A 27,373-nucleotide genomic window follows, 5' to 3' on the forward strand; every position below is an offset into this window, starting at 1 on the left:
GTTTAGAAAGAAATATATTGACTCTTAAAACATCTAGTTAATTTTTAATCTTACTTCATTGAAATTCACCAACTTTGATGGAATATCCTGCTGAAAGGAGATCTTATGTTAACCCCTGGAGTAATGCAATGGCATTTTGAGTGGAATACTGAGTGAAAACAGCATGGGGTGGAATAAAAAAAGGCAGTGGGAAAAAAAATGTTTTGCTTTGCTTTGGTTTTCATCAAAAGTAACATTACCCGGGTCATGTACATTCAAAACCAACCCCCCCTACTTAGAAAAAGGGATCCCCAGGTTAAATTGGGCCATTACTTTAACATACTGGTTATGCATCTGGATCTTCAAAGGGAAAATAAACATTTACTAGTCAGCTAATGGAGAATCAACCCTCACCAAGAGATGTGCATGGCTTCCAGCTGCACAGGCGGCACTGTTCTGCTGCATCTTTACATAAAATAGGTGACAAAATATTTTAGATCTGCAGAACATGAAAGACTTCATGTAATAAAGATCAAAGCTCAGGGTGGCTCTGACAAAAAGGAAATAAGCAGCACCGTTGTGCACATTTAGTATACATTATGTGCGACCACACTGAGAAATGTGTGAGACTGTAATTAGCATAATGAATAGTCACACTCAGTGAGAATGCATTGTATACCCTAACCATGGATAAAAATAGATGTAATGAACATGCATATGAATTGAAAACAGCATTTATAAGCCATCGAGTAATGTAATTAATAAGTTGACATAAAAAATAATTTGAACTAATTTGATTTGAATGTTGGTGATTTGATAAAGAGCCACTTTCCTTCATTTATCATCACTTATCACTCATCAATTGTCATTTACACAATAAACTGCGAGGTTTCATTTATGATGAGCACCTTTCGTGACAGGGTGGATGTTATAAAAATTACCCGCTAATGTAGAGGTGATGGAAATGAATGTAAATCAGACAAAAAGTGTGACCTTTACAAGAGAGTTATAAATTGTGAGGTGTCTTGATACATCCAAAGGTGATTTCATTAAATAACTGGGGGATTCTTTAACATTTTGCTTTTCCGCTTGAGCTACAAAATTACCATAAAAGTTATTTAACATTTGGTGTGAATAACTTTATTTACTTCAGCCCATTTTTGCCATTTTTGCTGTCACATTTAAATGTCAATCAGAAAAAAATCACAGACATTGACAAACCTCCCTCCACAAAGTACTCTAGAAAGAAATGATCTAGTGCAGAGCAATTACCTGAGTTCAGTAGGCAAGGTTTTTGACTGACATTTAGGTATGACAGTGGAATTAACAAAAATAAGACATTAAATGATAGACCAGTGGAGGTAATAATTTCTTCTGCTAAACGACCTTGAGGCTGCACACATTAAGCACAATGAATGGAAATTCCAAGTAGAGGTAATAAATGAAAAAGAAATCATCAGTTGCTCCATCAAATAACTTTTGAATTTAACAAGTCACTTGGCAATTTGTCACTCTCTCTTTTTTGAAAATCTTATTCATTTTCATCACCTCGAAATTAACCAGTTAGCTTTTGTTACTTATTGCCATCTGGGGGTTGCACACCTTCAGTTTTGTCGTTTAAATGATATACAATGAATTATGAAAGTGTGTGTTTGTGGAATCACCTTTCTTTAATCAAATTATCTTTGGATTTATCTAATCCCTCGACAAATGATGCCACAGCTTTTAAATCTAACAGTGTTGTCCTCTCTTCTCTCATTCATTTTCACATCTATTTTTTTTTTTTAGTATGCTGTGTTATTAAGAATACTGTTATCAGTGGACAAGTACAACCAAAGTCTACATCACATGACCAGGCCAAGCTATTGATTTTCAACTTAGTTGTACACCACTGATTTAATCAACCTTGTCTTTCAACAGTGTAAAATAGAATGGGCTTGCATTGCGTATTCTGTATAACACTTATGATCTGACAATTGGCAGGCCCTTGGTATCAAATCCCAGTTAAATACCTTGTGGTTAAATTATCAGCAGGGGGGAATTGATTTTCAGTGGGAGGACACTCTTTTTCGTTGGTCTAGGTATACGGAAATGTTACATTTGTAAGCTTTGAACTACAATTGCTTGCTTTGATATTTGGGCCTGGTTTGATAGCATTTTTAGTATAGACGTACATCGACTACAGTAATGATAATGGTAATTAGGCCATTTTCTCTCTGGTAGGAGTTTTAAAAAAATGCCAACATACCTGTCTGAGCAGCAAAAAGAAGCATCGATACTTTTAGGTAACATTTTTCTATCCTTATGAAAAGCGGTTACCATCATCCAGACATACGCTTAGTCCATCGACCACAGTAGTCAGCTCTTTGATCCTCTCTACGGCAGGAGTTACATTCAGCGGCTCACACAGCAGGCCATGTTCAGTCAAATCACCACCACATAACTCAATCACAGTTGGATGCAACTTTCTGAGGAAGTCATTCTCACATTCGTCCTGACACTTCTTGATCGGGTCACAAAAAACTTATTTGGCTGGGTATTGCCTTCCCAATGCCCCCATGCCACCAGAAGTGCATACAGCCTTATGTGCCCGCAATGCATTATGGGAAATATGGGTGTATGGAGTACAAATGGAAGGATAGTCAAATTCTTTCTAATGAGGGATACATGGGGACCATGGCTGCATAGCAAAAATCTACATCCCTCATATTCAAAATGGACTGCATCCTCACAGATACAGGACAAACTGGAGGGTGCAGAGCACAGGGCGCAGGCAGCTGTGTCTCATCCAGTGCCGCCTGTGTCCTGACATGTCACAATTGTGTCCTGTCTTGTTTTGCCTGTTTCTTTCTTATGTTGTGCTGTCATGCCCTATATATATCTAAGACACAACTCAAAATGATTTGACCCCTCCTGGAGTTATCTACTGCTAAATAATCAAATAAGTGCATCACAGGCTCCAATTTATCTCTTATCAACTGTAAAGAAGCGGTTGCATGTTGAAATTTCGGAGCCCTGCTTTAAACCAAGGTCTACCATGTGTACAATCTGCATTCTGTGGTAAAGAGGCACTTCCATACCTGAACTCCACCTAGCCTTTCTCACCCTTATTTGTGCAGCACACCTGGGGAACCTGTCTGAAACCGCCGTCTGAGCTGCAATGGCAAGTTACCCGAGAGAAAAAAAATGGAAGAAAAACACACTGACAACTCTCACAAGTGACTGACCTATGTGTGCATGGTGTGAAAAAAAGTGTTTTTCCAACCAAATGCATGAAGTCTTTAAGCAATGGGACGGAAAATGCAATGTCCCTGATATTTCCTGATAAGTCCAAATATTTTTGTTCATAAACAGGATAGCATCTCCCAGCTAATGAGCTAGCCAGTTTGTTCTTGTTCCTCAGGGACTCACGTGACTTGCAAGACAATCAGGGGACAGGGAGGAGCTAGAGGCAACTAAGATGCATGATAAAGGGCAGGACAGACAAGTCAATAGACAAATTGAATCCACTGTGCATTCTGTATGACAAAGGAAGTCCCTGCCAACTATTGCAGCCCAGGGCTTCTTCTCTCCCAGACACATGATCTATTCCTTTTCCAGCTATTCCTTGTCCATACCCATTTATTCCTAATCTGGGTCACGGGGGGCAGGAGCCTATCTCAGTATATACTGGGCATAAGGCGAGGAAACAACACAGAAACAACAACAAGGTTGCCAGTTCATCAGAGGACTAGGAGTTCATTGGCAAATTGGATTCCTCAGTTCATCTGACCTGCATTTCGTTCGACTGTGCGAGAAAACCAGAGTGCCAGGAGGAAACTCACAAAAAAACGCAGCGAGAACATGCAACCTCCACGCAGAAAGGTCCAGGGCTGAGATTCAAACCCAGAGCCTTTGCACGGTGAGGCTGCCATGGTAACCACTGAGTCACTGTGCTGGCCACTGAGCAGAAAGTGTAAATGGCAAAACAAATTAATTGTGAGATGGAAAATGAATGGGGAGACACAGGTAAGAGTAGATTTGAAAAGCCTTTTTGAAAATAATTATGCACATCAATTCATAATGCCACTAATATATTCATTAATTTAAGATTTCATCTTCTTGTTTTATACAGTTTCACATATTACACTATTTAAATGTCAATGTGATATCCTTCTTTAACTATTAATATGTCCATATAATTGTTGGACTATAATTATTATGGTGGCAAAGAAATTACACGACAAAATGACAGTCCATGAGACAGGATTTGATTTAACAGTACAAAGTGTGCATATGTAAGTTTATCTAAAGAGGGGCAATATCTTTACAAACTGCAGACACTGGGTTTGTCCAGGAATGTTGCAGAAGAACTTTTTGATCGCTTACTTTCTCAGATTCATCGCATAGAGGATGTTATACAACATGGCCTTTAGTTCGTCCACAGGGAAAGTGAAAGGGTCTCAGATGATTTCTTTTTTTTTCAATGGCTTTCATCTGATTCACGGTGTCCCAGGATCTGTCTTGCCTTTTCCCAAAGCCCCCTCACATGTGCCATTCAGAGGTGGAAAGCGCGTCAGGTCACTGTCTGATGCACAGTACAAGCCTAGTTTCATTTCAGTGCTGCACACCAAGTTTTCTGTTGGTCTCCCTTCACCTTACAGCCACGGATTCAGACTTTTTAAAGGACTGGAGATGTCCTGTCCTTTCCAGAGCTTGTCTTTCAAGTCCTCACAAAATGTCATGGGTCCCCAATCCCAGATATGGTACGGCCACTGAGGGAAGACAACGACTGCAAACATTTATTCATCAGTGTGCGCTTTTTTTTTTTTTTTTTTTTTTGAATCAGTGTCTGTTTACCAGAGCCCATTTCAGAACGAATCTGTCAATTGACCTGCTAATGGATGGGAAATTGTTGTCAGACTCCTACAGTCCTTGAGCAGCATTTCAGTCGTGTGTCACACAGAGCAATCATTCATGCGTACTACATGCTATAAAGACCGCTTTCAAAAGGGGAGGAGATTGGGAGTAATAGAGAGTACTTTTAGTTGCTCAACATGTTTCAACTGAGTTTTTTTTTTTTTTTTTTTTTTTTAGCGCATCTGAGAAAATTCATGGTCATTTTCGGAGGCTTTGTGTTTGTGTTCGCATGACCATTCTTAACTCACTCTCACTTCTCTTCCCTTCCAAGTTGCTCGCTTCTCTTTTCTCTCTCCCCAAACACCTTCTTTCCATTCTTATGTTTCCCCTTCTTTTTCTCTCTCAACTCCCCCCTTCCCTTCATCTCCTTTCATGAAAACCCGGTGCCTGGCCTCAAAGGGAGCACTAGAAAGGATGCATCAGCCAAACTGAGGTTCTCCTGAGGTTGCATCCAGTGTTTTGCTCTGTTCGGTATAATATGTACCTGACCCAGATAGCCTTTACTCTGGATCACAGGTCCTGTTTTCAAATTTGCACCACAGGGTTTGAACTTCAACTGTAAAATTATGTTGGACACAACCACCGTAACCCTCATTTGTGAGTTATTAGTGTCCGGGACGAGCACTCAGTCAGGGCTTCCTTCCTGCTTTCATTCCTTCCTTTGGTCTTTAGTCCAGTCATTAGTATGTTCATGTTCCTGTGTGATTCCTTTAAAGGTGCCTCACTTTTACTTCTTAACTGTAATGCTACTGTAAGTAGCCCCATAGGAATGCTTCACGGTGTTTTGTGCACAGTGATAAAAGGGAGAGTCTTCAACGGATCTTCCTGATGACAGTCCAATTTGGATCTAAACACTGATCCCATTTATATTAAATGTTAGCAATGAAAAAAATGTATAGTCTGCACTAAAATATAATATGTCCCTATTAGTTTGTCTGTCTGGCATCTGAGTGTCTAATTTTGGATGTGCATGCTCTGTCTCTTTTGTTCCATTGTGCAAACTGCCCACGAGCACTAGTGCACTTGTTTGCTCTTGGAGTCAAAGATCTTTATGAAGGCTGTGTTTGCAATACATAATGGATTATCCCTTCATTTTCTGTATATATTGGAGGGCACTGGGTGGCAAACAAACTTAACATCACCAACATCATCATTAACATCATCATTAGCAGAAGAGATGGCAAAAACATGAGGGAGGGGTAAAAAGAGAAACCTACTGTTGCTTCACAGACTTGAGAATTAATCTGCCAGTCTCATATTGTGTGCTTTTGAGTGGCAGCTGGAGGCAGTGGTGTGGCACTTTAAGCCTTCATGCTGGACCAAAACAAAGCCTCGATTCATCCTCAAGTAACAACATCTGGGCACGCTTAACAGCATGGGTAAATAAACAAGCCCTACGGACACTAAATCTCCCACATTCAGTTGCTCTCATTCCCTCTCCACTTGTTCTTCTTTGCCTTTTTGCCGCGTGTCGGCTGTCAGCATGGGACTGGCGCATCAGCACTGATAACATGTATGCTATTAATTAGCCCTGCATTATCTTGCAAGTAATAGCCACCAGACTAAAAAGAGAATCAAATTTCTATTTTAAGGAAAAATAAGGATGATTTTCACTTGATTTTCACAGTAACCTCTGTGAGCTTTGGCACTGAGTAGAGCAGCTAGGCAGTAAAATGATGTTGGCAATTACAATAAAATTTTCCATCATAACTATGGCATGATTTTTGAGATTTATTTTCGCTAAATAATTGTTGGCATCTGACACAGAAACTTAGAATACGTAGCCAATCACACCACAAACACTGCCTGGGGGTACAGACAAATAACACCAACAAATCAGCCAGCAGAAATAGCCTGGGCTACAAACAACCTTAACATCAGTAACTAAAGAGATGGCAAAAACACACGTGCATGTTGCTGATGTGCACACCCACTCACAGCAACAGTATGACACAGATTGATTATGCTTGTTGTCAGATAAGATATAATACTCAGTACAATAACTGGTGGTAGGTTAGCAGGATGTAAACATTGAGCAGGCCAGAGGAAGAGAGAAACAGTGACAGCAACCACAAACAACTAGTAGCATTACACAACCTCTACGATGTGGAAACGATTTCTCTCTCATGTCTGAGAAGCCAAAGTGCGGTGGTCTATCCAGGTTATGTCGATGGCCTGTGGTAATCGTAGCAGAAAATACAACCATTGTTTTCCCTCATATGAGACATGACAGTCCCACGGAGCACACAGAAGATATTAGTTTGAGTTGTGGTGTCATAATGGCCACAGTCACTTGCTGAACACTAACAAACCTCTGGGGTCCTTCGACTGAACCTAAGCAGTCATGTAAAATGGACCTTTGTGTCAAACGGCTTAAGAAAAACAGAAAATCCACAATGCAGGCTGCTTCAAGAGAAAACAAGAATTCTTTGAGTCAACATTGATTTTTAATTTCAGTTTATTATCTCGTGGCAACCTCTGTGTTACCGTCATCACCCCTGTTTGTTAGTTAGGCTGTTTGTCTGTCTGTCAGCAGGATATGCCAAAACCTTATGAATGGATTTCCATTCAGTTTGGTGGACAGATCGGCCTCGAGCCAAGGAACAATTGATTAGATTTTGGTCATGATCCAGATCTGGGGTTCCTACAATTAGATGATTACTGGTTTTTAGCCATAATTACTCTATAAAATTAATGGGGATAGGATAGGAATAGGATAGGAACTTAATTGCACATCTGCATTCTACAGGGATGTTTGCAAAGTCAAGAAGTGACCTGGGGCGCCCCGGCGGCTCACCTGGTGCAATGCGTACCATATGAAATTGGCCTAGGTGTGGCTTTGTTTCAATTCCGGCCTCGGCCTTTAGCTGCATGTCATCCCCTCTCTCTGCCGTGACTCTCATGTCTCTCTCCGCTGGACTTATCCGATAGAGCAGAAATACCCTTACAATAATCCTCAAAAGAAAAAGAAAAAGAGAAAAAAAGGAATGAGCTGCACTTTACCAGCTATATGCTTTTAAGCGATACGGCTGATATCTTTGGGTGCAACAACAAGTTGCTGAATTGTTCAGCCACTGTCAGTTTTCACTGTCTGGGTGCCTTCTAGTTTATTTTGTATTCAGTATTTTACCCCAACAGAGATAAGATATTTGAAACCGAGGCAGTCTGATGTGACAGGAGTCACACTGTAGTGGTCAATTTCCTCTCTTTGTTTTGTACATACATTCATGGCTTTTTTTTCGTTGTCGTTGTTGACTATATAAGCAGCCTATATTATAGGCTGGTTTGTATAGCCTCGTGGAGCCTATTTGAATGCAAAGCCATTAAATATTTACATATAGCCTACAATATACAGTGTGTTAGTTAGCTCAAATAATAAATTATTTAATATTTTTAACTGTAATGCACTTTCAAGTTTCTTCAGTATATATTCCTTAGCATAATACAATTCAAACATTAAAGAAGAACTAGATGTATATTGTGATTATTATCGATATCAGTCAGTGTGAAAATGGCTGATGGCATGTTTTGTGGCAATATTTTTAGCCATGTTCCCTAGACCTAGTAAGTAGGAGGACTGAAACAGAAGCTGTTTGTTGAAGTGGCCATCTTCAAACAGCTATTGCTCATGGCTCACATTTATTCTACAGCTGCTGCAGAATTAAACAGACTGGCCCCCAGCACATCCTAATTACTTCCTATCAGGAGGGCATCTAATGGTTTCTTTGTCTTTAAGTTATCTGTCTTTGTGGACATCGGCAACATTTGCACAGTGCTGTAAGCAAAAGTCAGCACCATCTGACACAGTTCTGAATCCCTTGCATTCCTCAACACCTGTGCCTTGGTGTTATTTAAAGCACTCAGGGGCTCTGCACAAAACATCAGCCACTGGCTATTTGCTTGTGTGTGTGTGTGTGTGTGTGTGTGTGTGTGTGTAAGGAGAAACTTGGCTTCTTGTGCATAGTAACCATGAGCAACGAGCTCCCCTCAGACACAGTATCACTATAGACTGTGGAAGCCAGGGAGCATGATGTTACATATTTCAGCTTTCTCTATGTAAAGACAAGCTGTGATTTAGCAAAAAGTTGTTAAATATGCACACAGATGTTACTATTTGACATCTATTTGACAGTGGGCATGAATACAAAAAAGTGCCTGTGTCTCACCTAAGCTTCAAAGCTGTCAGCTAGTTCACACTTGTCCCAGCCGCCAGCAGTCACAGGAAAGAGAACAAGTAAAAAAATTATTCATTTTTACACTGATACAGTGATACAGCTACATGAGAAAATGGGAGTAAATGGCTTATATGAACATTAAGGTCAGTATTTCATAAATATCAACTTTTGCATGAATTTGCATCAAACTAGAAAAATTATGCATGAGGACCTTTCATAAGTTTATACCAGATGACCCAACTACACTTCCTTTGCCTTGAATCTATTCTCTACTAGCAGCTCTTGATATCATGTCCCACACACTCCGACCAAAACGTACAGTAGAGGAAAACGGGAGCGTGCGTGTGTACAATCACACTGTATGATTTTGTGTATGAACAACAAACTCACCTCCGCTTCGAGCTCTATGTCAATTTCTTTCTTTTTACAGAAAAACACTCCTCACAAATCTCATGTACGCTGCTATCTTGTGGAAATTGTGACTTTTCATCTTAACCCTCAAACTCCTTTCACAGCATTGCATCAAAGTAAATGACAACTGCAATTTTGCACTGTCAGACAATTCACAGCTATTGAAAATGTCTGACGCTAAATGATATTGTAAACACATTTGCAACGAGTTATCTAAAAAAACACGGATGAGTGGATGGATGAATGGATAGATGGTTAGATAGTTTTTGGCAATATCTTGAATGTTTTTGTCCTGTAAACAATTGCAGTCATTGGGAACTGACCATCAATCTTTCTCATAGCGTCACCACACATACTTTAACAAATACATAAAATAAATAGATAAAGTAAAATGAAATCCTGTAGTAGGTGAAGGAGGTAGGATAAGCCTGTTGAAATATTTTTATTTGTGGTCCATAGGCAGAAATACAGTCAGCGAGAGGCATCTAAGTAGAAAAATTATGCTGGATGCAGTCGGCGAAAGGCAGGTGGACAAACAACAGTCCAAATCAGGCAAACAAGAACTCAGCTGGAGTGAATCAAACCAGGAAACAATCAAATCGTCAGGGAGGGAAAAGCAATGGTAACATCAGATCAGAGAGACAACAGATAACGGCAGACAATAAAGCAATCTGACAAATTTCTACACAGAACCACAGATTATACTGAGAGTAGTGAGGGAATGGAGACCTGGCAAGAGTGGGGAGCAGACAAAGAGCTGATTGGCTGATGGCAGGCAGGTGCAGGTGGGGAGAAGCCACAGGATTTGATGGCTGATAGCAGACAGGTGTGCAGGTGCAGAAGGTGAGAGTACATATAGTCAGAATGTAGGGATGCAAATACGCTTGCTCGAGACACTTTGGTTCAGGCTGCACAGCAAGCAGGTCCAACAGTTACACACAGCCTGTGACAGTGAAGCAGAGAAGTCAGAATGATTTAAGTCCCCTCTGTCTTATCTATCTTCTGTCTATTTATCTATCTCTGTAAGTTATATTTCAATCAGGCATTGTCTTGAACACGCTGAAACAGCAGGTAGCTATTGCAAAGGGAAAACGGCTGGTTCAAATCGTCCTGTGCTGCCCACAGGAGCCGCTGATTGTACCAATCTACATGCAAATGGTCATGTTGATTGCACCAGGGGAGTAGAATGCACAAATTACCCTTGATTAATGAGCGAATGGATTGGCATTGTTAAAAAAGGGTAATTCAGAGTCAGAAATACAGACATGAGAGTCATCTAATCCTGCTGTAATCAACATACAGAAGTATTAATACAACATACAACATACAGTGCTGATTCAGAGCAGTCAAGGCTCTGTTTGCTTCACTGATGTACTTTCCCTCAGCCATCTCCTCTCCTGTTTCTCTATAATTCCTAAAAAACTTTACATGTTAGGTGCAAAGTTGTCTCAGGTGCGTTTTTTTACTCTCACGTCATACACAACAGATTCACTCTCATTTTAATCTGGGCAGCTGTCTGCACCAGCTCCGTGCAGGCTCGTGTCTCAGCTGCACCTCACATGCGTACTCCAACTTGAAGCGTTTATTTAGACTTCAAGTCTATTTTTTCAACAATATACATGTAAATGCGAAGTTGATGCCCAATGAAAAGGCATTGACTAATTTATCTACATTTTGCAACCTACAGGGTATTTGAGATTCAAACTTCATGGGTTTACTACAATTTTCTATATGTTTGCTGATAGGCGGATGATAATGATGATAATGAGGAGAGCAGAGATGAGGAGAGAGGAGACACCACACCACAGGCTGTGGTAATGACCTGGTCAATACAGGGTGCAGACTGGGAGAAAGCATAACATTGCCACTAATAGTACTGAAAGGAAATAGCACTGTCTAGAATGACACCTTTTGCACGCAGTCAATACACATCATTATGCATAGCACACACACATATACACACACACATACACTGCGCAGGTGGGGGCGGGTACGCATAACAACAGTCCCATCAAGTCTAACAGAACGACAACAGCAAGAACATAAACCATAACCAACCTCTTAAGTGAAGTGTGTCCCACAAAGTCACAGCATCACAGAAAGAACCTCCGCAGCCCACACACACGCAGACAGACGCATAGAGGCTAAAGCAACCTTAAGATTTTTTTTTTTTTTTTTTTAACAAACCAGCCCAATCCAACCCACAAAAAAACAAAAACTCAACCCGACCTGACCTGACCCGCAGAAAAATGATGAACCCGGCAGGTTCCAACGGGTCCCGTCTGGTTTGGGCTGACTCTGAGAACTCTACAGTGCATAGCCAAAATTGGAATAGAATAGAATAGAATAGATTTTATTGCCATTTGTACAAGTTTAAAAAACAACAGGTACATTGGAATTGTTGTGCACATCCACGAGTCAGTAATAATATATGTATATGTACACGGGGCTAGTCTTTTTGTTTGCTTGTTTGTTTTAGCAATTCTTTGTTTTCTTCACTGTAAATATGTAGCACAATCTGAGCTGAAAAAAAAAATAAATAAATAAAACAAAACAAAACAATACAATATGGGCCAAAGCATTTTAATGAATCTAAAAATGAAAGCAAAAGTCACAAAAACATCAGGCCTGTAAAATGTTCCCCAGTCCTATATAACCACAGTGCCTTTCCTCTTCTTCCATCTCTTTCTTTACGGCTCCCCAGCTGTCTCCCCTCTCCTCTACAATCTCATTTGGGGAATTCATCTTGTTGTCACCCTAGCACCGTGTATAATTCTTCTCTGCGGTTCTTCATGTTACCATGATAATGTGTGTCTTGGCTAGGCTCCTCACATCCCCATTATGGGAGGCAGTTATTGGGATGGACTCCACATCCTACAGGCAAAAGAACGGCTGACATGTCTTCCCTCAGACCATGTAACAATCAGAACACAGAATATAATTTCTAATGGTTTAAATCCTGAACTCAACAGGACTCGTAGGAGCAAGGCGACATGTTCTTATTAAAAGAGAATTACATCAATTCACAGTCCTACACATAATTGACCCTCAAGGGCTCCGTCATCATAAAAACTCAGCAAGCGAGTTGATTGATAAAATTGCTTCAATTTTTCTCCTTTTTTCTTCCCTTCATAATTGTTTTCACATTTTTGTCTGGAGATACATAGGAACAGAATAGGCTAGAATTCCTCTCTTTCCTCTTCTGTCTGAAATTACTTTGATCCCATATTATTTTTGGCAATGAGAGGATGAGCTTTGCAAGGTTTTAATACTTTGGGGCGAAAATATTGGCTCTCAAGAAAATTATATTTAGGATAAAAAAATTTAAATGAGGGAATGGAACAGACATTAAGCTATTTATTCAAGGCATTTGTTGTCTTACAAGATAAAACATTTTTAAATAATGAATTGCTGTGTGTGTGTGTGTGTGTGTGTGTGTGTGTGTGTGTGTGTTACGAGTCCTCTCAGTATCAGGGGACCATAAGACTTGGAACTACTGAAAGTAAATTAACATAATTTCAAGTCTAATATGTTTGCCACATATCATTTCGCGCATTAAACTGTGTCTGTACAGTATCAGCACCACCAGATCTTTGATATTTTCCATAAAATCAAATCTCAATCAAATCTCAAATCTCAATCTAATGATTGAATGTTAAGCCTTAAACTCTCATGCACCTCAGTGTGGTTTCAGCTCTTGCTGTTTCACACTCTATCAAAGACTAGTCTATCCTAAAGCTATATCCCAGTGAATATTGACATTTGTGTCAGGAGGAACAGAACGGGAGAGAGCTGAGGAAGTTCCTCAGGTGGGTAGTGAAACGTCTTCATTCCTTGAAATGCACGAGGCAAAGCACAAAGCTAGAGGACCTTATTTTACTTGAGGTCTGTTTTATGCTGAGGTAAAATTAGAGGTAGTAACATAAGCAGCACATGTTTAAGATGTCTTTTGTTTTGTTTAGTTTTTAGAGATAACATGGATGTACTCAGAACACATAAATAACATCCAGAACAGCAAAGCAGCTAAGATCAGTAACACATTTCCACTGCTGGATCCCATATCATAATTAAAGCTTAATGTCATTTGACAAAACCTCCCCAGTAAACTTTCAGCATATTGTGATTTAAGTGGTCTGAGAGAAAAGTAGTTTTCTGCACCTGCTTCTGGCTCTTTATTCAGCTGTATACAGGCAAGGAGTTCGTATTGGGTGTTCTGCAAATGCAGATGCACGTGTACGCGGTCAGTTTGCACCCGTCCTGTCCTGACTAGTTTTCCTCCATTCTCTACCAGCCCCCACCAATTTGAAATCCCTGCTCCACATGAACAATATTAGTGTAACTAAGAGATTCACTGAATATTTCACATGGATAGATTATGAACTATGATACAAGTTTCATGAGTCTTGCTCTGACATTTCCTGGGCTGCAGGAGGAAGGCTGTATTTTCAAATTCTGATGGTTTTTTTCCCTTTTCCAGACACCCAGCTTTAAATAGATTAATCTCACTTACAACTTACAAAACTTAACTATAACAGATTGTAGCGCAGACGCAGTCATGTATGCTCAGCTCTCAGTGCTGTCGTCCTCCTGGTAATGCTTGGCAAATAACATCCTTAAATTGATGGGGTTTTCTCTTTCAGTGTATCCAAAACTGCCTTTGGACACTTTTGCTTTTAGCAGAGGAGAATATAAAAAAAAAAAAAAAAACACAATGACTACTTCAATGTTTAACCTTGTAGCCTTGCTACAAACAACAAGAACATGACATTTTTGATAGCGTTTTTTTGCCAATTACCACAGACATCTACAGGGGAGTCTGACTATTGTTTACCAACATTCTAAGGCTGTTACCATGGCAGCTAATGCAGTATCCCAATTTAGCATGTGATTTACCAAAGCTTAGGGGCGGAGCTGGTTCATTTCCTGCCCTTCGACGAGGTGACACATTGCCGCCCCCTGAAAGACACAACACCATACAGTTGGTTTATGCTGGAACACTGAGGTGAAGGAAGCCCTTTAATTACAATTGAAAATATATAAATGAATAAAATTAGATAACAAATACCTAATAACAAAAAAAATATTAATAGTAATCATAGAGATCAGTGAAACACAAAGAAACACAAATGCAAACAAAATGAAGGTTAAAGAAGGTACTATTATAACAGATAAGGTACTATTTTTTTGCCAGTGACACTGCATGTCAGACACCTTTGTCCTCCTAGTCTTTCTTGAGGCAAAAAGCTATTTACAGATGCAGATACAGGTCTATATTTCTGGCAGTGCCATTTCACTTCACACCCCTCTCTACAACCTGCCCCTCCTTGTCCTTCTTGATGCAAAGTCATCAATGACTTCATCTGCCCAGCCACCACATGGTTTGTGCTTATGACAGCAAGAACACTGAGGCGGTCTTGTGTCATGCTGGAGCTCAGGTATGTTGATGATTGACTTCATCTTGGAAAAACTCCCTTCAGCCCCAGCTACTGTCACTGGGAAGGTGACAGCCAGTCTGACAATAGTCCACAATAACCCACACACTGACTACTATAAATTGCATAACATACCTGAATCTTTCTTTCTTTTATCCTCTTCTTCCTTTTTTTCCTTAAGAATGCAACTGACAACTTTGTCCTCTTCATTTTGAAACCGTGTGTGTAAACTCTATAACCTTCATCTTGTCGAGGCCAGTTTATGTGTTTTCTCAACCCCCCAGAGCCCTGCTAGCCCATGTCAGTCAAAGGTCAAGACTAAACCTCTCAAACCATGGCTCTTTTTTTATTTTATTAGTTAATAAACCAGTGTAATCCTAGGTTTTGCAGCTATATAAGATGCGAACATTATTTCCATATTACTCAAGTGTCTGGTAAGGATAGCAGGGTGCATTTGTTTGCATTTACATCTTGTTTATTGTGATTTTACTCACCCCCCATCTTGGTGTTCATCAAGTACACCTCCTCACCACCTCCACCTTGAGCTCTTTGAAAGGGGGGCAGGGGCACTAATCCTGCTGCTGTACACCAGGGCACAAGTGTGTTGCCGCTGTGTGCAGATAATGAGGAGAGAGAGAGCGAACGGAGAGTGAGCACATGGTGCAACCGAGGTGGTTGACTCTGTCGCCTGTACAGAAATCCACCACTGCCTTATAAACTGATAATGTAACTGAGCACAGCCGCAGTTTACTTAATTTGAATGCACTGCCGCTAATATTTGTGACTGGAAAAGGCACCTGGCCCATGTCTGAAAAGCAACATGATTTTCAGCAAGCAGAGGCAGCCACTTTGAAAAATAAAATCTATTTTAATCAATTAACATGTTTGCAAGACAAGCTTTTGTTTGTGTTTTTGCATTTTTACCGGTAGAAGTCACAACAGGTAGCAGCTGCAGAGGACAGTGCAGCGCAGCCATAGCTTTATCCATAAATCACACGCTGTTCCTCTGCTCTGATCGTCCCAGTGGAGAAGGAAACAGCCCCGAGAACGCAGCCAACACCGGTGGGAGCGCATCACCTCTGAGCTCTTCATGCACTGTGGAGAGAAAACTTTCATATGAGGGAACACATTTCAAATTCCAGATAACAGACAGAACACTCACCTTTTATGAACGAATACAGTGTATATCAGTGCGTAGAAGGGAGGAGGCCTTCAGCTTCGAGATAACAAAACACTCACTTTTTAGGCATGGACCCCTTCCATGTGCAAAAGGCTGGTTGTAGTATTTCATGTTGTAAATGAATGAAGTTGCTTTCAGTGTCCACACAACAAAATATGATCCTAACCTGACAGTTAATGTGAGCTGGATGTTTGTACTGTTTGCACCAAGTTGAAGTGAAACACAGAGTGAACTGGTCAAACATGCTGCAGGAGGCGTTAAGACATGCTTTTCAAAAGCAGGAAGCAACAGGCACAATTTCCTTTTCTGCACCAGCCACCAGTCATGATAAATCAGAATTAGCGTCATGAATTTCCATTCTCTCCTAACATATTTTTGTGGTCCGAAATCAGGATGCAGTAAAATACGTATGCAAAGCACTGCGCACGCTTTTGTGAAAACTTTCAAACCTGGGTTGCAGCACTTTGCTAAATCAAAGACAGATATAATTTGTCTTTACACACGAAAAAGCCCTGCAAGTCCTTGATAAATCAGGCCCTAAGTATTTTACCTTTCCTCAAGTTTTTTTTTTTCCCCTAACACCCTTAAGCACCTAAAACAGCACCTGAGTAACAGTGAAATTTTTAGGAGAAAACCTATGATGCTTTATGCAACAGGGCACTGGACCTTTAGAATTGGATAGGGACTAGATTCACCATTGGGATCTGGCTTGATCAAATGAGCCATGTGATGAGGAGGATTATCTGGAGAGGTAGCAATCGAAAGAAAAAGATTAACAACTGAGCACTAGAATTAATACCAAGAGTATGGAGAAAGCTAGATAATAGATAAAAAGGTGCTATTACTATCGTACAGGCCCACCATCATGGCGGGGGCAAACAGGAAATCAGGTACAAGCCTGGTGCATAGGAGGCCAATAACAAACACTCACTTGAATTTATGAATGTACAAATTGCATGTTTTCCTGTTGAGTAAAAATTAAAGAAAAATTGTGCCTAAAACACTGACTCTCTGGCTTGATGCATGTTGAGCCATCATCTGGAAACCCTGGTTGAATTTCCAGACCGCAGCTCACCATGCATCACAGCTAGCAGATCTGCTGACGACATACTTTGATGCTGACTGACCTTCAGCATTTTTCTCTGTTAGTTTTGAGGGCAGGGCAGAATTATTGCTCATATTAGTGAAGCTGAAGATCATGGCTTGAGATCAATCTGAAACATTGTGTAGTTGAAAACTGCACTGATTTGGCGAGTTTTTACTTCATATAGACTATGTAATCAGGCATAATTTGAATGTAAATGCATAATTTTAAGCTTCTATTGCAGTTGATCTAAATATATTATGCTCTGCTTTTTTCTTGTCTCCTCAGATGGACCGCTGGGGCCTCGTGGCCTAGTGGAAGCGACAGAGATGTGCACACAAGAATGCCTAGTCCTGGGACATTCAGACAACTGCTGGATGCCCCCAACCTTGGGAACATACCAGCAGCCAAAATCACCGGTGTCTAGCTTTGGCTCTCAGAGGGAGTGGGGGCCTAAGGACAAACTTCTCAACGGACATACTCTGACCAGAACCTGGAAAAATGAGGGTGGTCGGTCAGAGCATTTTGGTGACAGGAAGCAATTTGGGAGTGGAGAGGGACACTTCACCAGCAGTGGTAATATGGCTGATATCCCGCTGGTAAGTCTGAAGTCCTACCAGCCAGCCTCCTGCCCAGACAGCCCGAAGGAACAGCAGCTATAAGAGGAACTTTGCTTCAGTGCTATGAGAAGTCCTTACATCTGGTCCAAACGAACAAATGAAGCCACTCATTTGAGCTCCTCTTGTTCTATTTTTCTTTCTTGTTTCTGTTTCAGCCCACTTAAGTTGATGCTTCTGCAGTGTGATAGCTACATGTACTGTGTAGGCCACTAGACTAGTGCTTATGCTGTGTACTCTACAATTCAACTTTACTATGGCTCAAGAGGAAAAGCCTTTGTTTTTTTTTTTTTAATGAACCTCCATGGATTTCTTCAAAGTAACAATTGCTGTCCACTTCATGTGATTTGGACAAGTACGGGAGGAACTTGCGTGTGATGGAGAAAATGAAAACAAATCAAAAGAAAAAAAGTACCATGGCTGACCAGTATATACCAATATTTGTGGTGTGGTTGTTATTGAGTTGTTCAGGACTATATTAATCGACACAATCAAAGAAAATGGAGTTATATTTCAGAAAGTGTTGTTCTGATAACACTGTTAGTGGACACTTGTTTATTCTATCATTGTCTGTGTGTTTGTAAATAGAACTTATTAACCACTATCATGTACCTGTAATAACCACAATGAATAGGACAGTTCATAGCTGTTGATGATCATTATGGCTTGTCATCAGGATTAGGGATCTCAGCTGGACAACAATCTATAATGTGGCATAATGTACAACAATACATTTACCTGATTCTTCAAAAACCCTATGGGTGATTTCAAAACAAATTTTCCAACCAGTAATGCGCTCAGTATTGCCCATATGTCATAATTCTTTTGTTAAAGTATCACAACAACACAGGCAAACTTTTTTCAAAGACATTTTGTATGACAGATGTCAGTGCTCAATATCTACATTATAAAAATGGAAAAACTCTCCTCTATAAACTAATTTTGAAAGTGTTCAGTACAATTAAATAGCAATATATTTGTAAATGGCTAAATGTTTTATCTAATGTTGATCTTATTACTGTATAGATTTTATTCAAATTGTGATTTAACTGAGTGCAATTCCTCAGTAGTACTTTGCAATTTAAATACATATATACCCTTATTTCCACACAGGCTTATTATTTTCCATACATAAGAGAACACAGGTTAAGACTACACTTTAATCACTGTGCCTTCATGATGTCTCTTCAAACACTGAATTGTGAGTATTTAAATAACAAGAATAAGTTTGGCTACAAATAATACCCTTTTAAATAATCAAACGCCTTATGCATTAAATGTTTGCCAAATTCAGAGACACAGTCACACAGATATGACAGTTCAAAATCAAGTCATTGACACTGATGAAAAATACAAAGGCATGTGCAGGTAATAAGTCAACCATGAAAGATCATCTGTCATTACCGATGTCCAACAAGGTTATTCTTATTTTTATTTATTTATTTTTTTTTATTTTAAATTTTGTTTTGTTTTGTTTTGTTTTTTTGTTTTTCCACAGCATGGGAAGCAATTTACACAATGGAATAGCATGCTAAAAGATATAGCTTTTGAAATTAACTCGATCATTTTGTGTCATATTTTCTTTTGTTGGAATAGAATTGATTTGTGCATTAAGGAGGCATTCGGTTTGTAAAGCACTTTCATATTTATGTCACAATATAAAAGTTAAGTGGGATGGAGTGATTTGCTTACCGCAGTATGTTATGTCAGTTGTGAGGGTGTTTGACATCACAGATATTGAAACAGTTAATCCTTGTTACTGCTCTACAGGTATACAGCTACTGCAATAAATGTTTTAATTATGTGTATGCTTAATTTGTGTGCACGGTTATCATCTCAGGAGTTATGATGGTTGCTGTTTGGTGTGAAAGTGTGCCTACATTAACTTTGAGAAAAGCAATCTATAAATCATGCCAAAATAACTAATTCATCAAGAAATCTTGGTAAATTTAGTTCATTAACTACTATTCAGTGTCCATGGAGCTCGCCCAGTACCTGTGTCTTACCCTTAAGAGTGGGCCTACTATGCCTTTTCTGACTATCATAGGCATCTCCTTGAAATGCTATTTATCTGCCACCACCACCCCACCCCACCTGTGACAAGTTTACTTTTGCTGTCCCTTCCATGAGCACAAAGCTCCTGACAACATAGCTTCCAGGGTCATGTGTACACAACCCTCCACCATAATAAATTCCTGTAGGGGGCAATTCTGGGAGGCTGTGACTCTGGGAGAGGCTGTCGTGTTAAAGAGAGAGCTGACTGAGTGACTTTTATATATAGTTAGGAGCTTTGGGTAGGAAGATTGCAGATACAGGTGGGCAAAATGAGATTTCCCTTCATGGTGGCTGGGTTCGCTCTCTGCGGCAGGGTGGGGAGCCCAGTGATCTGGGAGGACCTCGGAGTCGAGACGCTGCGCCTGTGCATTGAGAGGAGACAGCTTTATGGAAGGATGCCCCCTGGGAGAAGACCCTCAGATAGACCCAGGACATGCTGGTGGGACTACATATCCCAGCTGGCCCGGACCCTCCAGGAGAAGCTGGGGGAGTTTGCTGAGGAGAAGGACATCTACACTGCTCTGCCGGCCCTGTTGCCATCATGACTCTGACCTGGATAAGTGGTCAGACGTTAGATACATGGAAAGATAAAGTAAAAGTGGTTTAGAAGATGAATGAATGAATGCATTTGATTATTCTTTCTAGGACCTCAAATCCTAAGTTAGACTAAACTTACCTGTGCTGAAATGTACTTTACATTGCAAAAATACCCTCATGATGATGCATCACAATCATCACCTGGTTTCATCTGCAAAGTTTTTTTTTTTTTTTTTTTTTTTTTTTGCCAACCTGTTCACAGATGTTCAGATAAAATAGTGGGGTGTTGTGCTCATCAAGTCACAGGCAGGCAATTTGTTCAGAAATTAATTTGCATGCTACCTCTGTCCAGTAATGAAGGGCCAGGCTCCCAGCCTAACTTGTAAGTAATTATATTTCCTTTATTCCTTTAGGTTTCTCTTTCTCAGTGTGACCTCATTTGATATGTTTATCAGTTGTCACCCAGTGGACCTGCTTAAATTCTTATTTGCCATGCTAGCTATCGACTCGGGCAAGAATAGATTCTGAGAAGCTTCAAAGCTAATTGCCTTGGAAGTGTGAGGGGAAGTAAATTAGTGTCACACCACAACCAAGAAAAAAAAAAGGTTCCCAATCGCATTTCCTTTCATATGGCTTTGAGAATATTTTTCAGACACAGAAGCCTCCATGCACAAAGTGGAACAGAGTGAATGTTCAGTGGGGAATCAGTCACACAGAAAGCATGCTCTTCACACAGAAAAAAGAGACAACTCTCCACAAAGATACAGTTGACAGAAATAGCATCATCTGCATATTTTGAAGGCCACATTTGAAGATTCTAAGAGCTTGAATTAATCCAAGTCAGTTCCAATGCTTCAATCAGTTGCATTTCATCTAATGAAGGTGGAAGCTTTCAATATGGATTTCAACAAGTGTATCAGAATAACCCTGTAGTCTTGTAAGCCTAAATATCTCAACCAAAAGGGATTCCCTTTTGGCTGACTGGCAGATGTTTAAGAAGCTATGTGGGAGGCCGAGATCTAAAACTGGTTACAGCAGCGCTCAGCAAGAAGCAAGTTTCTCTGTAGATGGCAGTCAAAGTAAGGTAGGACTTCCTTCACACACCAGTAGGTATTTGTTTTCATTCACGGAAAACTTTGGTTCTGTTGTACAAGTTGACCATAGTGATTAAGCTCTGTTTGCAGAGGTGATTTGTGCAAAATTCTCTGTACAGAATTTAAGCACCGATGGCTATCAAGAGGATTGGCCACATTAAATGCCTACCTCGAAGCTCCATGATAATTTTGGTCTGGTTCAATAGTTCAAGCTAATTTTTCATACTCTAATTTATCTAAACATGCCTTCCAAAAATACTTATTTGCACCACAGCATAGTCCCCAGTTGCACCATTATTAAAATATGATTAACAGTGTTTGGCCACTCTGTAAAACTGACTGCGACATTGATTATAGTAAATCTGCACTTTGTTTTGGGAAGACCATGTTCAAAATGGTTGTAGTTCTATAAAAGTGCCCCTCCAAAACACCCTGAAGATAAGCCTGACTTATCTATACTAATTTTCTTTTAAATCTAAGCTTTAGTTAACAAGATGTACAAAAAACAAACATATTTATATGCTATACCTAGACTTTGACCTTTCGCTTATGTGTCATTTTATATCCACAGCAACAAATGAATTGCTGACCAAATGGTTACAGAGCTCAGCATGCCGTTTACCTTGGATAGATCAATCTAAGGTACTATATATTAATATTCAAAACTCCTACATAGCCCAAAAAGAGAAAAAAAAATGCCCTGTCACACCACACTGATGTCCTGTATCATGCAACGCAATTTCAATAATGGAACGGAGAGCCATGTTAACATTCTTTACTTATGAGTTCTTCAGTAGAACTGATAGCACATCTTTAAATTAAACATGGTGTGAGTGCATGCCAAGTAATCTTCCCAGCTCTGTCAAGGATGAAACTAAGGCCTATGCATCTTGATGATATCACTCGCACATGACCCTGAACCAGATTAAATCTAGCACGGGACCCTAACCACCAGTGCCACGCTGGAGTAGTGCATGTCAGGGAAATGCAAGCAGTTGGAGAGTGAGGCTTGTTCATTTTTGGCCTGATGGTGGCACTGCAGGAAAGGCCATGAGGTCACCAAAATAGAGAGGCTCCATCCTCTGGGGAACATGGATGTGCTCTGCAAATGTCACATCGATCTTCCAAATAAATTCTGGGATATCAAATTTGACATTTTAGCCTGAGGGTGGTGCTAGAGGAGAGGTGACAATGACCCCAAAACTGAGTCTGACCACATAAAGCAAATTATTTGGCAATCTGTGCATCACATTTAGAGATATTTATAAATGCACTCACCAAATATCATGTTAATCAAGTTATTATATTTTGTGATATCTTGGGTACAGAGTTGTTATTTTGGCTGGGAGGTGGTGCGAGTTGGTAAAACAGATTTCCTCCTCTGGTTTTCATGAATGCCCTCACCAAGTTCTGTGTACAAAATCTGTTGGGTACAAGCCAAACTTGTACCTGGAGAAAAGGTCATGAAGTCACCAAAATTGACATGGTTCATTCCCTGAGGAGCATTAATATGCTTTCCAAATTCCATGGCAGTCCACCCAATAAATTGCAAGATATTGTGAAAAATATTGCATAGGTGCACTTCTAGGAACAAGGGTGTCCTTGTTAGAGTTGCTCTTTGGTAGGGATCAATAACACACAGCCAAAAAACAAGGCATTGTGTTGAATATGTTAATATTGTTAATATTAAAGGACTGAGCATTTTCTTTAGATCTGGTTTGACTCCCTTTGAGAATAAGCAGGCCATTTTCACAACAGTATTTTAACAGAATTTTAGAGAGTGTCTTGGTTCTTGGCTGTTTGTTATAAGATTTCAAGATATGTTGTCTTGGACTTATGTGTTGAAACGACAGACAGACGGATGCATGGATGGGCAGACCAACATAGCCAAGTAGAGTTGATTTGGATTTGTATGCCCTTAGAAATAGGAGGCATGCTGTCCAAATAAAACATGATGGTCGGTGGAGAAGAGAAGGAAGGAAAGAGAACTGTGATGGAATACCAGAGCAATGGCACACTCCCATGCCTTATGTTCCACAAAGGAATGAGGATGGTGAGAAAACAGAAAACATTCAACTGAAATCACAAAAAAAAAACCTCGAACAACTCGAACTCAAGCAATGATGTCTTTCATCCTGAAAATTCCCATCATATTAGTTTATTAGTAAATATCAATGCTAATTACTTGGTATTTGTCTTTAAAAATAAAATGTGTTTATTTAACCACTTTAAAAAGAGGTGTTACCAGGGACATGTAAAACAGCGATTCTCAACCTGGGGTCCGGTGACGTCAAGGGGTCCTTGAAAGGGTTCCAGGGGCTCCCCAGAGAAATGGGGAATATTTTAAATTCAATATTTCACTGACTAGAAGTTAGCTCAATGAGAGATTTTATATGAATGGCTATGCTGTTCAAAGGTTTCACAGTCTTCACTGTTAATCTGCCAATCTACAGATTAGACAGTTATGGAATAAGTAAATCCAGATGGGGATCCATAAGACTACCTCTTATCAAATATAGGTCGGTGACCTGACGTATCAATTTAGGGGTCCTTGACACTAAAAAGGTTGAGGACCACTGCTATAAAACAACAATGCTCAGAGATTTATTTACTTCACAAAGAGGAAATATCAGTATAAAAGAGAAGTTATTTTTGAGACAAGCCATTTCAGTGGACAATGTAAACAAGAGCTGGAACCAACCCCTGGTGTTTCTTTGAACTCTCACAGTTTGTCTGGTAAGGACGTTGCAAATGGTTTAAAGAAAAGAAATTATCTAAATATTCATTGATAGTCTGTGACTGACAGAATGCCAGCGTGTCTGGGAATAAAAGTGCCTCAGTGATAAAGGATAGAACAAAATTACGGAAGACTTTAAAGTCTTTAAAGAGCTGAACTTCCCCACGTCAGCAGTGTCATCTCAGGTGAGGTCCAACTGGTCAACAAAGTGCAGATGCACCCAACTAAACTGTCCCTGTATATCTGTGGGCGCATTCGTTTATTGGCTCCTTATTGGTAAATGACGGACTGTACAGAAAATGGGCCTTGCAGCCTGCAGACATCCAACCTGCCCACTCCGAAGCAGGCGAAAAGAAGCGGTTGCATCAATCAAAACAATAGCCCACGCAGCAGAAGATAAACAACCTGATGTGTAAACACTCCACAATACACTGGCCAAAGGCAACTTTTCCTGATGTCTTGAACTGATACAGATACAATAGGCTGTCTAACACATAAATGGTGTGCAATTAAGGGGTGCATATAAAATAAACACAATTACAGGGTGCATATAAAATACAGTCTTAATCCTTAACTCCATTTGGAATTCATTTTATAATTTTGGGTTTTGATCAGATAACTAATTACACCAAAATTAAGATATCGTTAGACCATTTTGTTGCCAAGACAAGACCTAGATATTATAAGCTACTTTGATTATTTTATTTCTTCCTTAACTGTAAACTGTTAAATGATTGGGTATATTTCAGATTCAAAAGGAATTCCATATAATCCGTGCAGTCATTTATAAAGCCATGATGGAAGGAAATGGATGGTAAAAACATTGGATTTTCCTTCTCAGTTATAACTGCTTCAATAAAGGCTGATATTGCTTCGTATGAAAATTGCGCTGATAATATCTGCACAATATCACCATCAAATGAATCACCTTTATCACATTCTACTGTTTCCGTGAAACTCTGATCATTTTGACTTAATCTTGACTAGTTTTTCAGGATCGTCCACAGTCCTGGAAACAATCTGGAGCATTAATGGAGAAGCTGGGGTTGCCTGGCGACGATGACACTACTGCTTCTCTTTTTTTCTCAGGTTCAAGAGGGATGGAGTTGGTTTACGATCAGCACAGCCAAATCATACAGTGGATTTTTTTTTTCTCCTGTAACCAAGAGGGTATTGGTTGTCGTCAAACTAGTACATTTTGTGTGTGTCTGTAGATGCAGGGGAGGAACCAGTATGTCAGCTGTGAAACTCCAACAACAGCAGCGGGTCCAGAAAAGCTTTTTATTGACACTGATGGCTGGAATCATCCCAGACAGAGGACCTCTGATACCGGCAGTATGGATTTTGTGTAAGTTTTCTCCTGGTGCCGAATAAACATGAACTGAACCCGGAGAACTCTGCGGCATTATAGACTGAACACTGTCACCTCATGGCTGAATTTTAAACAACTTGCAGAATATGGATAAAATTTTCAATGAACAGCATACAAGGAATTGCATAAATCAAAATCACAGCTAGCTTTCTGCATGTTTCTAAGTTGTTGTTCCTGCATATTTCCACTCCCACATTTATTGTTGCATCAAGCATTCAGATGTTGTCTATCTCACCAAATATGCAACTGCAAGTTTAAGGGATAAGCCAGCAACTATCTCAAATGATCAAAACCTCATTATAAACAGTCTGGTGGTATAAGTGTTGAAATTTTAAGGCCTACAAAACATTTTTGCACTTTCTGGTGTGATATCTTCATCAGTTTTGGTGCACAGGCTCGTCCCCGATTAGTTGAAGCTCTAGCAGGAAGAGATGATCCTTTTATGAGTGCCATGTGACTGCTACATTGTCAGTCTGACAAATAGCTTTTGCAAAGAAAAAAAGCAAGCAAAACCTCACTGATAGAATGAAGAGATAGGAGTGACAGCGTTTCTGAGCTTTATTATTTCCCAAGCTTTCACCTGATGCAGTGTCTTTCCCTCTGCCATATTTTGGTTGACTGTATAGGCGTTTAAGTTCTGTTGTGATGTTGAGCCCTGCTGACTTTCAGTGATACTGCTAATGATGGCTCACAAATAAATAAATAAATAAATAAATAAATAAAGGGATTTTTGGGTGGACAAAAATGGCTCAATGCTAAGGTGCCTTAGGCTTATTCAAAATCTGAACAGTCCATTTAAATAATAATAAAAAAGCACACAGCAATTATTATTATTTTGCTTATGACTCTTTGGGCCCTATCTTGTGCCACCCGCTATCCGCTGCCACTACCCGCTACCCGCAAATTGCGGATTTAGGAGCTTCCGCTATCCCTAAACGGTATCTTGCGCCACCCGCTACCCGCTATCCTTATGCCGACTCCATCATTTGCGCCTGGAGGTGTGTTCGTGGGCGTGTTTCATGCGCTATCCCTAAGGTTGCTATCTTGCGCACACACTTTAGGGATAGCGGATAGCGGGTGGTCCTGACCACCCGCTATCCGCTATCCCTAAAGTTTGGGCTGTTACGAGAGCGCGCCCAGGCAGCTTCAATGCGCGCCCCGACGGAGCCACACCACGCACACGGTCGGACTGATACCGGGACGCCGCCGGAATGGACTGAGTATATTACTCATATAGACTGTTTAGAGGAAAGACTGTTTTAATTGGACACTTACGCCAGCACGTTTTATTGTTTTATCATAAGCCAGCAGCTGTGCTATATTTTTATTTTTAATATTTTATTTGCCCAATCTACCTTGTCAATAAATTAGTTTACACATAGTTCCACCTCTGCCTCTTGTGTGTGTGTGGTGTGGCCGAGGATTTTACTCAATCAGTACAACCTTGTGACACGTCCACTTGGACACATGTGGCTCCACCTCCCGAATTAACTCGCCTATAATATAATATATAATATGTATATAAAGCCAACTTGCTTTAGCCTCAGTAGAAGCCCTGAGAAATCTACCTCCCTCTCTCCATCGCGGGTTTAGGATTTAGGATAGCGCATCCTGCCCTTAAAGGCAATGGCACCTGGCACACTGATTGGTTTAACTGGCATAACGCCCAAAACACGCCTATTCATAATATAGCGGGTAGCGGAGGTGTTTTGCGGATAGCGGGAGGTGCACAAGATAGCAACTTTTAGGGGGGAACGCCTCTTCCTAAATCCTAAATCCGCAAATAGCGGGTTTAGGGAGT

The 27,373-nt window shown here is 40.1% G+C and overlaps 1 protein-coding gene across 1 annotated transcript in view; it reads left to right on the forward strand.

Annotated features, from left to right (window-relative positions):
* The window catches only part of pcdh9 (protocadherin 9), a 270,061-nt gene extending 250,939 nt beyond the window's left edge, over window positions 1-19,122 (forward strand). The window contains exon 5 of the mRNA XM_030075975.1: window positions 17,449-19,122. Within this exon, the coding sequence (XP_029931835.1) occupies window positions 17,449-17,822 (374 nt within the window). The 3' untranslated portion in view covers window positions 17,823-19,122. The remainder of the gene's footprint in view (window positions 1-17,448) is intronic.
* Window positions 19,123-27,373: the final 8,251 nt, after the last annotated feature.

Source organism: Myripristis murdjan, chromosome 3 (genome assembly GCF_902150065.1).
Source record: "Myripristis murdjan chromosome 3, fMyrMur1.1, whole genome shotgun sequence".
NCBI classification, from domain to species: Eukaryota; Metazoa; Chordata; class Actinopteri; order Holocentriformes; family Holocentridae; genus Myripristis; species Myripristis murdjan.